This window comes from Stigmatopora argus, chromosome 3 (genome assembly GCF_051989625.1).
Source record: "Stigmatopora argus isolate UIUO_Sarg chromosome 3, RoL_Sarg_1.0, whole genome shotgun sequence".
Lineage (NCBI taxonomy): Eukaryota > Metazoa > Chordata > Actinopteri > Syngnathiformes > Syngnathidae > Stigmatopora > Stigmatopora argus.
Genome location: NC_135389.1, coordinates 17009516 through 17022239, shown reverse-complemented (window position 1 = coordinate 17022239; position 12724 = coordinate 17009516). Strand labels below are relative to the sequence as shown.

Genomic DNA, 12724 nt, shown 5'->3' with positions numbered 1-12724 from the left:
ATAATGGAAGCCATTAGAGAAACAGGCTATTACTGCCCACGACGTGCAGCACTGCGTAATAATGCTATGATTTATAGTCCAAACTTTTGTCCTCATACATATCATTAAAGGTCTCTTTGCCTCTACTAATTAGCAAAATATATATATATATATATATATATATATATATATATATATATATATATATATATATATATATATATATATATATTTGTTTTATGGTCTGTGTGAGGGAGAAAAATCAGACAGACCCAGTTCACATAAACAATTACACGTGGAGACCCAAACACACTCGCACACAGGCGATTGCAAACCGTAAAGTGCATTCTAGGTGAAGAATGCAAATGCTGTGATGCGTGACAAGTAGAGGGACTAGAATACACTCTCAGCATAAAACTGTGTTTTGAATGGCTGGTGTATTTGAAATAGTCCAAACGACAACTTCAAGCGAGGGAACACAATGTTGCAAACAGCCAACTGCTCTAATTCAAAGCCTTCTTCCTTTTGATTATTTTAGCTCAAGAAGAGTGCGCTATGACAGGGTAAACCAGAAAAAGGTGTACGCATCCTCGAAATGGGAAGAAAAAGAGAAACTTGAAGGAATTGTTTTAGTCCTTCACAGCCACGAGTTTACATTTTGTCAGTCGAGCAATTCAGCCAGCCACTTTTTTTGACTTTCCGTTTAAAAAAAAAAAAAAATTGTTACCCACTGAGAACAATAGTATCTTGAATCTTACCTTACATCCCTCACATGTTATCACACCGTAATGGATGCCTGATGATTTGTCTCCGCAGATCTTGCAAGGAATTATTTCGATTTGAGCTGCATGGGAGAGAAAAGAACAAGAAAAACAGAGAAAGTGTGAAAATAATGAAACTAAGTCATACATTTTGCTGTCACATGTACAACCCCCCATGGCTCCATGTTGGTACATAAAAGATCACTGTGTTTAAATAAAACGTCTCATATTCTGCAGGCTTTTGAATGCTTGCTTGCACAAAGATGAAGCGGAATATTTACAGCTCTGCGCTTGGGTTTTTCTGTGTGAGAAAGAAAGCAATGAAAACTTTTTTCGGTCCCTAAAAATTGTAAATATGTAATTATAAATATTAAAGAGCCAAAATGTAAGTACTGTATGTCCTGTACTTAAACCCTCATTCAACATACAAACATGAGCTCAGTTTAAAGAGATGCATTGAAGTGCTGTATTAAAAAAACTGAAAAAATAATGACCAGCTTTTATTAATATTGCAAGACAGGTCAGTATTCATTTATCAGTATGTTTTCTATTTGTGTTAAGTAGTTTAGAACAACCACGCATAGAGCTATATCAGTACATCATCAAGGAGCCCAGAGTTGTTCATCCCAAGAACAAGTGATATCTTTTGAAGGATAACATTTTTTGGAGAGGAAGGTATGCTGTGTAAAAGAAGCAACTCGTCAAACCAAGCAGCTAGAATAATGAGCGTATTGTCGTTTTCCTGATCTCTCAAAGACAGGAGAACACAACACTGTCACTGATTTCTACTTAATTCTCTCCCGCCGAAGATCTCAATCTCAACGCAGTTCTCCAACATCTCCCACATCTTAGTCCCGACAGCAGCACTATCAAATCTAAATCGAGGAAACATCACCACTGGATGTTTTCTCACGATGCAATGGCCTTTTTTGAGCAGCCAAACCCAACGCCAGGAAGTGGTGCACCATCTAAAACGGAATACTATGATTTCGTCTTAATAAGATGCAATGAAAAAATCATAATTAAGAAGCAGCGCTCCATCGGCGATGTCAGAGCGTTACATCAGCTTCCTCCCTGCGGCCATGCCTAATGCGGTATATGATAAAGCCCCATGTCTACGGCAAGCTCCTTATGGCCCTTGGACACCTTAACAAGCAATCTCTTGATGCCGGTTTGATCACTTTACAAGTTCTTTGCCGGGGTTCAAGTCACAGCTCCTTTTCCATTTTAATCAGCCGCCTAGGAGCTTGCAGTGTCTTGTGGATAATGTCCTTGTCCCTGAGGCCCGCCCGGGATAGACCCTTAACACAGAGCCTCTAATCCACTAACTAATAGCCAAGCTCTATTCATTCACCAATCTGTGTCTGTTCTCGCTCACACTGTTGGAGTCAACAAGACCGGCCGTGTTTACATGGAATTAGCCTACATTTTAGAGAAATGAACAAAAGCAAGTGGTGGATGGCGCACAATTAACCCTCCTCCAGACAACACGTCCCGCCATTTGTGATTCTCACACACAATAGTGGGCGATGCACCTCGCCGGCACAGATTATTGTAAAATCCAGGCAGGGGGCGGGTTTTGAAACCCTATCTGAGAGGGTTAATTCATAATTAATCTTTTCCTCATAGTGAACGCTTGCTCGTTATGGCAAATGGGCCTGTCGCCGTGTGAGTGCACGCCATTGTTTGTTTCTGTGTTCTCCCTGCATGAGCATTAGCAGTGCAGTGTGTTTCAACTCCTTTAGCATTTTCAGCCTCATTACTTACATAATTTGTTCTGACATGCACTCACAACAACTGAAGCGTGCTGTAATTATGACTAGCTGTGGTTGTGGCCAGCTAAAGCGAGCAGTGACGGCTCCGTGCCAGTGGGTGGTAGTGCAGGGCCGTGGCTACTCTTACTGATGCCTGCCTGAACCAGGCTTCCACCCACCCTATCCGACCCGGGGGCTTTTTTTGGCTTTGAGCTCCAGCCTGCGATAGCTCCGGGCTTAGGCTGCCGCTAGTTACCCTCGTCCCCACCCCCCACGCGATGAGATGCCTTCATCTCCCCGCGAGAAGCCGAGCTGGCCGGGCCCTCGTTCAGGCCTGACGTTGTGCCACATCAGGTGAAAGCGGTGGGACTAGACGGGGCATAACGGTGCCAGGCCAGGAGCGGCACGCACACACAAAGGCAAAGCTCGCGAACAAAAGCCCTATCTGCAGCAGGAAGGCCCTGAGTGCACACATCCTTGCCGGTTAACACCCTCTCACTCCAGCGCGGCGTAAGCTGCAGGATGTGGAGAGCACTCAAGAGTAAAAAAGGTTTGTCTCTGGACCAGCTGAGGGAGGCTCTGTGCCTCCTTGTCTGAACATATAGTTATTTCCACACTGGGATAAGCTGCTTTCCAAAAGAGGTGCAGGGAAGAATAAAAGGCGGATACAATTTGAAATCAAACACACCATGAAGCTACACTCCAAAACACTATACAAGGAGAGGGATGCAATGTGATACAACCACTCAATAAATTGATTGCAATACATTGGATATGAGCTCTGATTTTTTTATCCTTCATCTCAATCTAAACATTTTGCACATGTCAAACTTTGTCGCAACAGTTTGTAGAAGGGCCTTTCTACTCCAGTTCTCCAAGTAACATCCATAAAGTTATGCCTTTTGTTGATGTGTGGATTCGGTCATTGATCATTTTTAATGCAACTGAGGCAGACATGATGGCAGTACTTGGCTACAACCAAAAGAATAACAACTCTTTCTGTCCCAACTATTTTGTAGATTCAGCGCATTAAGTGCATTTCAATAGAAAGCATTTTGTTTTGTTTTGAAAAGCTTCATAACGTTGGAAAATTTAAGTTTTGCGAACTACTTGAGTAATGGAAACGCAGCAAGCTGGCACTTGAGTAAAAAACTTGAGGAAAGCGTATTTTCTTTGGTCCATTATTTCATCGAATATATCTAAACATTATGCATCGCAATTGGAGGACAAAAATGGCAAAATAATATATCTGTAGTTTGTATCTTCAAGTAATGCAATGTAATTGTACGTTGAAAAATTTTCTCCATCTTAATATTTAATCTTTGATTGAAAGCTGTCCTGTTCAGTTCAGAGAATAAGGAAGACTTTAGTAGGATTCACACAGGGTTAGTCAGTTAGCCACAAAAAGGCCCGCGCTGATAAGCACTCCCAGTCGGACAGTCAATATCTATTGACAGGTGACGCTGTGTTAAGTGCCTTGTGGTGTGAGGTCGAATGCAGCTGGTCCGCTTGAGCTTGACCAGCAAGCCACTGATCACATTCAACGTGACCCCTCGCTCACTGTTTATCACATCAAAGCTCAGCTTGACGTGCAGCCGCGCTCAAACCCGACCCAGCAGTCGGCTGCTACTCAGGGTGCCGCCATGTGATGGCCTTGTCGAGCAGACCACTTGAAAAATACTCAAATTATGTGTAATTTACACTGAAACCCGATCGACGAGAAGGGCAGGACGAGCATTTTGCCTTCTTGTAGCTGGGTCTTTGGACTAAAGACGAGAGATTCTTTGTGCGGCTGAGCAGATCAAGGACACTGATTCACCACATTCGTGGTTTTTCCTCGGAGGAGGAGGATGCGTCACGTAGCAAAGGCCAGCGTGGCTTCTGCATGTTCACCCAGTGACCTTCACTGTCTTCTCCAGAGAAGTGAGATTTGCCCGTTGCTAAAAGTACGCGCCATTATCAAAGGGAGGAAGAGTGACAGTTGATTTCTAACACCCACAACAATTTGCCAAACGCACACTCACAGCTTAGAGGGGGCCTGTCAACTTCATTTTTAGTAGCGACGTTGCATAGACCGACACTGCAGGACAGAATATTGCCTTCCAGTGCCCTGCAGGCACATTTATGCTTCATTTACAGATGTACAGCGACATTATGAAAAATGCAACGATGAGAAATATGTTGAAATCTTGGTGAAATGGCGAGGTAATTTCTAATTAATGTCCCTACTCTCTGAACTAAAATTAGAGTCTTAGAGTAAAAAAATAATAATAGGATTTGTCAAAGCAAAATCAATGCATAATGTTGGTCGACTTCCAATGCGTTCTCATTCCAGCAAAAATTTACCCGATTCGAATATAATTATTATACCGCAGTTTTTGAATGGTTAGCATGTCTGCATGTTGTTAGGTTAAAGGTTAAAGTTTGCCTTCCATATGACAGCCATTTGTGATGAATTTCATGGATATTAATATAACATTACCGTAACAAACATGTATATTGGTTGCAGTAAACTGTATTATATCACTTTCCTTTACTCAGTTTTAGAAGGGAAGAACTATCAAATCTACTCAGGCAGTTCTATACCATCTCAGTAGATCGGGTGCGTCTAATGTTGTGGTCAGTCACTGTTAGTGCATACAAGGAAAATAACTGCCGAAAATCTCTTGACCGAACGCTGGTACTGGTGACGTTGAAGGATTAAGATTATCCCATACGTTTCAGTCCCATGGTCAGAGCACTGTCATAATGCAGAGAGCTTAACCCATTCCCCGATTGGACCATTAAATCATTTCCCCCCATGATGATTAATCATCTAAGAATAAAGGTAGAACTACATTATATTGTTGCCTTTCTATTTCGTCATTGGCTCATTGTCAGAATACACTTTTGAATGAAATCTTGTTTTCCCCCCCACCATGTGTGTGAATGTGCACGACATCTGTCAATGACGGCATGACGCAAGCCAGCTTGCTCGTGTCAGAGATTATGTAAGGATCTGGACATGGCACGGCACTATGAGCAGATTACCAATTCTTCTCTCATCACACAAACTGTATTAATACATTCACCTCCTCTACTTTTCGAGTACAGGATCCAAAATTTGAGAAGCGCTGCACGCCCGTTCCCTGAACGATTACACAAAAGTTGATTGAAAAGAAATTAAAAAAATGAAAAAAAGGACTGAGAAAATTTAGTCTGCACACAGACACTGGAGGGGGAGGGTTGAGGGGGGACTAAAATGGCTGGCGAGTGCACATGAAGGCGCTGTTCCACCATCATTATATGCAGTTATTTATTTTGCAGCATGAACTTGGCATTTGGCAGAGGGGATCAGCTGTCGCTCTTTGCTGAACACACACATTTATGACAGTCGGATCTGGCCTAACAAGACAAGCGCCGAACTCAGTTTCTTTTTGTAGCCATGTGAGTTTGCAGAATACATACACAGAATATTTTATTTATTTCCATTTATGCAGCAGAATAAAGGTTATTTGAATGTCAACGGCAAAGGACAGTGGTGGCAGGCAACACAAGCAGAATGTATGAGTTATTTGTTTATGGATTGGAGGCATATTTACAACAGACCTGCGTGCAGGAATGGCATTTGCTGCTTTGGAACAAAGTGAAGCAAACAGCGCAGTAGACAAATTTACCGGAAGCCTGGAACTCATCATCATGACCATCATCATCATGTTTTTTTTTCAAGCTCTAAACACGGTGCAGTCATCCAAAATATTCGGACCACAAGGGATAAGAAGAAGGGAAGATATAATTGAGAATTTGAAAATTCCCGCGCATGCTCCAGCTTGTTAATTCTCTCCAAGAACGTCATTTTGATTATCCCACCATACCACGGACGTGTTTTATTTAATGCTTCATGTTGTAGTGACTTTGGTTCAACTCAACGTCTGGGCCGCTGCCCTGGGCTGCTTTTTAGATGAACTCATGCGTGCATCACTGTGTTTGTTTGTGTGTGAGGCCTATTAATATTTCAACACTGCCCAGCACCAGATGCCTGTACAACAAAGAAGCACTTCCCTGCACATGTCCCCCCCTTTATTTACTTGACTGTTTTATTGAAGAGCGCCCTGACACACTCAACAAGGGGCTAGCAGCAGTAGGCGAGGAATAAGGAACCCCAAGCCACCGCTAATTTACGTGTCGTTGTGGCAAAGATTGACGAGGTTCCTGACTGGGAGTATGTGTGCTTGTACTCCGGGGGAGGATGACAACAAATGGCTTTACTGATAAACAAGCATGATGAAGAGTAGCTTGTGCCCCACATGCCTCTTCTTGTCCTTAACTGAAATCCCTACTTCTTGTTGACGATACGGGAGATCCCCCCCACTGGGTAGCCAGTGACACACCCTGTGTGAGTACCAGCAGGGAGAGAAGCTCAGGCAGTTTGCGCTGAAAGCACAACGCCATGTGTCGACAGCATTCGCAAAGCCCCCTAAGTTAGTCACCGGAGCTGTGAGACTAGAGCTGCATGACAATAATGTGTAGCAAATATTTACAAGCGGTTGGTACATCTGCTGCACAGTTTTGAGGTTCTGGGTTTAGACCTTGCTTTGGACTTTCTGTCTGGAGTTTGTAAGTTCTCTAGGTGTCTGTGGGGGTTTCTCTTTGCCCCAGAGGCGGGGGACACCCTGAATCGGTGGCCAGCCAATTGCAGGGCACATGGAGCCGGACAACCATGCACACTCACACTCATACCTAGGGGCAATTTAGAGTGTCCAGTCAGCCTACCATGCATGTCTTTGGAAAGAGGGAGGAAACCGGAGTACCCGGAGAAAACCCACACAGGCCCAAGGAGAACATGCAAACTCCACACAGGTGGACCGACCTGGATTTGAACCCAGGTCCCCCACTGTGAGGCCGACGCGCTAACCACTAAGGGCTGGGCGCATTGCAGCCAATGCAAAAGCAATAAGGGAAAAAAAAGTTGATTCGGTGAAGTTAACATCAATAGATTTCTAGTTCTTAAGGGAACAAATAACTTAAAATTATGTTATGGTTAGAATCCAGAATATCAATTGATGTCTCATTGTTAAAAGGACTGAAGGTACTAGTTGAAGTTTATACTTCTGCTTTTGTTTTTAAATGTTAAGTAAGGGTCAACGTAACCCTGAAATCTGTTGTGGGATTGTGTTGCAAATGATTTTAGAGTCCAAGAAGGTTCAGCTGTTCTTGACTCTTTTTGGGGAGGTTTCAGTTCCCGGGCTTTTTTCTCTTAATTATTTTATATGAGGCGGGACATTCTGAATAAGAGTTTCATTGCGGCATTGTTTGCTGTGCTGGTGTCTGCAGAGGCATTGTGATGCACTAAAACTCGGGCTCACTGAGGCTGAAATCGCACAGGAGCAGACTGATTGACTGGCGCCTCTGCTCTATGAATTTCTAAGTTTCAGCCCACGTCATGCGAAGCGCTTCAATCCGACTACTCGCGCTATCCAGCAGTCACACCTTAGAGCCTTGATTTTGTGGTCTGGTGCTAAAGTGAGTCAATTCTCTTCTTTACAGAACACTCGTCCCCCTTCAACTTCATTCACTCTGCGGGGAAAGCAGCCTGGACTCCTCTCCGAATGCACAGGAATATATAAATAGTAAATGCTTCAAAACTTCCCGAGCAATTACATGCAGAAACCTTTACATAACAACAACGAGCCTTGTACTATTTCACAAGGGAGTTCTCCACTGCCACGCTGTACAACTTGCTTCTCTCTCTAATTGCTGTATTAGTATGCATTTCTGTAAGACAACCAAAACTCTGCTGTGGGGTTTTGAATAGGAAATTTCTCCTGCTTCAGACAAAGGGAATCAAAACTTACATGGTATAATTTCCTGCATGGTCTCTTCTTTGCTAAAGGGTGACAAGTATATATGCTTTTACGGAGCATTTTTTTTCCACTTCAAAGTGCCGACTTGAGTGCCTCAGTCCGTTATATGGATGCAGAGAGCGGGGAAAGGATGCGAGAGGTCCCGTCTCATGCTGCTGCAAAGGGTCAGTGGGTCTTAGGCACGTGGCCAGAACACACATGGCAAGCAGGCTGAATATTTCAACTGACAGTAATTGTCCCTTTGCGGTCTCCTTAGGAAAACATGTTTCCAGACGACGCAGACAGCCTGCACAGGCCAGATAGTAATCACGGTTGCCATTTGCTCTGACCAAGGGGTGGGTGGGGGGTTTGGGGGGTCTGTGCATACGCCTGCGGCCATGACGCGACTCACAGTTCCCATGTGACCTGACTTCAGCTCTGCACACGGGAATATGGATCAAGTTCAACACATAACTTTCTTATTACATTAGAAACCTTTTTTTTTGAGGGGAGGACAGGGGGGCTGTTTTCGCTCAATTTAAAATTCATTCAATTTAAGATGACACTACAACCAATTTTCATGGGAGAAAAATTGTATTAAGACCAATAACCAATTGGGTAACAAGATTTTGAAAGACACAGACGCAAGAAGGAATTTGGCCTAGCTGGAGGTCATCTTGTTTATAAATACATTTTATTAAATGTATACCCCAATGTTCAATATTTATTAGTTATGGAATATGGCAAAAGACAACAATTTGAAATAATGGTATTATTCTATATATTAGTATAGCATATTTTTGGTAGCATTGTGTTCTAAAACCTTCCTCCTAATAACTAAAAAATAAAATAATACAAAATCTTATTATCGTCTATTATCATTTTTAGACATAATCTCGTGCCAGTAGGAAATGGAATGAGGTAATCAATCTAATGAACAATTCTCTTTTTATGTTCAAACTAATAACTTTTATCAATGCCTCATTTACAGGATGAGCTTTAGTTTTTTTTTTTTTGTATCGCTAGCATTCTCAAAGATCTTGAAGATTTTCATCAATTGAAAGCGAGTGAGAAAGGACAGAGAAGATGAATGCCATTCCTGGCAATCTGATACATCCAGGGATGTGTGATTGAGACGACTGAGCGTTGCTACATTAGCTGGGATACTGAACCTGCTGCTAAAGATCCACAGCTGTGATAAAGCTGAAACTGGAAGCAATCGACCTTTCCACACACCACCTGTCTTGGCGAGAAAGTTTCCCTCGGCTCGCCTGCGTTCTGTGACTTGATAGATATACAAGTTCATTAGCCCATCACTAGTAGAACTAGTACATATCATATGAAATCGATGAAATGCTCTAGAATATTGCAGAATCGAGTCCTGACAGACTAAAATTGGCAGTTGTGCCAAAAAATCAACATAGTATTGCACTGTCAGTAGGTCGGGAAAATTGAACTAGCATCCAAAACATGGTCGTGCAATTTTTTCTTGAAATCTTCTAATACTCTTGACGACATTGCATTCTGATTCTGGTCATCCAAAACAGATTCAAACATTTGGATACAATATGGCTTTTTACCGGAAGCCTGAATTAAACGAAGCGAGAATGAAATCGTTTCTGCCTGGCTGTTCACTGGTGTGCAAGTAGCAGCTCGATTTAAAAGCTATTCCTAGATGGCAAGGTCGCACAAGGAGTGCCGACTTGCCACGTCAGGTTCGCAGATTGCTAGTGACTTCCTGGGCACATTCCTTCGGCGCCGGCTACAAACAGTGCCCTGCTTTTACGAAACGTGGCAGGATAAGGCAGTCCAGCACAAAGCTAAGATTCCCCTACCTTGGAAGTATCGCTTACAGCGGTAAACCTTAATGCCTGGCGATATCTTGAGGTGAATGTTAGCCGTGTCTGACTGCCCCTGAATGCACCGTGCTACGTTAATCCCTGGCAAATAAACAAGTGCCAAGATTAATGATTGCATAAAGCCATTGCAAAACCCCAGGAATAATCAGCTCTCCAGCCTGTTGGGCTTCCAGACAGCAGCTCTGGGAGTCAGCTGACAATCTGCGTTTGCCCCTTTGGCTTTGCGCTCTCTGCTTTTTTGCCTTGCCTAACAGGTAGCTGTCAATACTTTCCACATGGATATAATGGCGCTGCATTATCGAGCCTAATTCACAGATCCACGGTTGGGAGCACAATTGTACCTTTCACAATATGGTAAAAAGACATGAAGGGGTCTCTGTGTAAAGCGATAAATCACATCAGTGCGGACAAAACAAGCCTATTAAAATGTCATTAGGAGCCTGGACTCTGCTCTGCCACAAAAGCATGAGTTGCAATGTGATGAGAGGAGAATGGAGAGGCTGAGGCCAGCCCACTCGTCCGCCCGGGCAGGGGAGCGTGGGATGTTCAGATGAAGTGGGATGCCCCTCTTCAGGAGGTTGCTCCACAGCATGAAGGAAGAGGCAGCTCCCTGCCTAATGAGGGGTGAAGTGAACCCCTGTGGGACCCCCTCAGGCACATTTATTAGGAGATCAAAAAGGTTTTCCTGTGGCGGTGCAAGTGCCCGCCTCCGTTTGGACATGTTTAATTTAGGGAGGTGGTAAGAAAACACGATGCCAGCTCTGACCAGGTCACGAGTGGAGTCGACAAAAAGCAGTGAGCTGAACCAACATTACGCATTAGACACCACCTTTGAAGCTTACACAATCGGATTAGTGAAGGTCAAGCGCACTCTCTTCTCTCCAAACGACGGCTGCAAAGACATGCATGAGAACAAGCTATAATGGAGAAAATGTACATCTCAATTTGATCTGGAGTTTCTTTCCCCCTGTGCAATGCATTGCGTTTTGTTGCATCTTAACGGCTGTGGGCAAAAATAATAGATTCATTTAGCCAGTGGTGGTTTGTGGAAGGGAACCAAGGATTATGGTAATGCAGCAGCGAGCGCTGCGAGCCAAATACAGTAAAAGAGACGAGTGCTGCAGTTGGAGCCTTGGGAAGACTCGGAGAGGTTCATTTATAGGATTGCACCAATTTCATTCACTCATGCATTTTCTAAATGATATTGCGCCAGGTAGGCTGTTTGTATAAGGACAACAGCTCAAACAACATCTAGAGAAGAGCAAGAAAGGATATCAAAACGCATGTCTGTTTATCAAATCATGAATGAAATATTGCATTTATTTACGCTGCCCTTTTAGATATGTACGTATGCGCAATCTTACGTAATTAGCGACTGCTAACCTTTGGGCTGCTAATCCCAGATGAATTGGGATTTGTACATCAAAGCCAACACTCTTCCATATAGATAGATGGGTTCTTGAAATCCCGCCCCATCGAAAACCTGCAATTATTTGTATAGCATGAATGCAAAAAGTCCCATCTTTTATGCTTCAGAGAATCCCGTGGGTTTGTGAATTCTTAATCCACTACAGCGGAATCCAAATATAGTTTGCGATGAAAATGTGTATGCAGAGCCAAATGCTAAAGTGGAAGGCGCCTCTCAGGTTTTAGGGTTTGATTTCTTTAGTGGCTTAGACGTGAAGTGAGAAGGATTGCTGAAGGGGAAAACACAAAAGATGCCAGAATAATTCAGCGGGGCGGTGTTTACAGTTCTGATCTCGTTTTTTCCCCCACTGGCGATTGAAAGGTAATCAAATAATCAATAGTTGTGCGCCTTGTATAATTCAATCACACTGTCGACAGGAGAAACGCTTTGCTGTTCCGAGGTAGCTGAAATTTACATTACAACATCCCCAACATACGTGCACAGCTATTCTAGGCAGGACTAAATCCATGAAAGGCAACATTGCCGAAAGTGGAAACAAGTGCAATATTTTAGATTAGATTAGATTAACCTTTATTCATTCTGTATTCAGGAAATTCAGTTTTACTACATACACGCACTCGTACTTGAACACCGACACTCTAACTTGTCAATTTAGCAAGGAGGAGGCCTGAAGCATTTATTTTCTTTAATGAGAGACACAAGTCTCACATGTCAGGGATGCACAGCACGAGAACAATAGGGTGGGCTTTAATTCCATCAATCTCCTGCATTTATCCGTGTATCACATCAATAGCTGTCAGATGAGCAGGAGGACATGAATCATGTCAAGCAGATTGAGTCAAGGCTGCACTGAGCTTGGCGCATATGCAGACTAATAAGTCATCTTACAAGTCAAGGATGAATGCATATGCAGTCAATGACAAATTGAGAGTGTGGGTCTTAAACAGCCTAAGAATACAAGAGATTACCTTGTGAGACAACATGACACAAAGAGCATCCTTCCTCTACTTGCTCGAGTGATGGAGTGAATTGGCAATGAATTAACAATGGCGCTATTTAACAGGCGAACGCTACACCTTACCTAAAACCTGAGAAGCACATGGAAATAGGTTAAGTCCAA

General features: G+C 43.1%; 1 protein-coding gene across 2 annotated transcripts in view; it reads right to left on the bottom strand.

Annotated features, from left to right (window-relative positions):
- The window catches only part of roraa (RAR-related orphan receptor A, paralog a), a 178854-nt gene that overhangs the window by 21153 nt on the left and 144977 nt on the right, over window positions 1–12724 (bottom strand). For both annotated transcript variants that reach the window (XM_077595493.1, XM_077595494.1), the window contains one exon: window positions 738–823. In XM_077595493.1, coding sequence (XP_077451619.1) covers window positions 738–823 — 86 coding nt within the window. The remainder of the gene's footprint in view (window positions 1–737; window positions 824–12724) is intronic.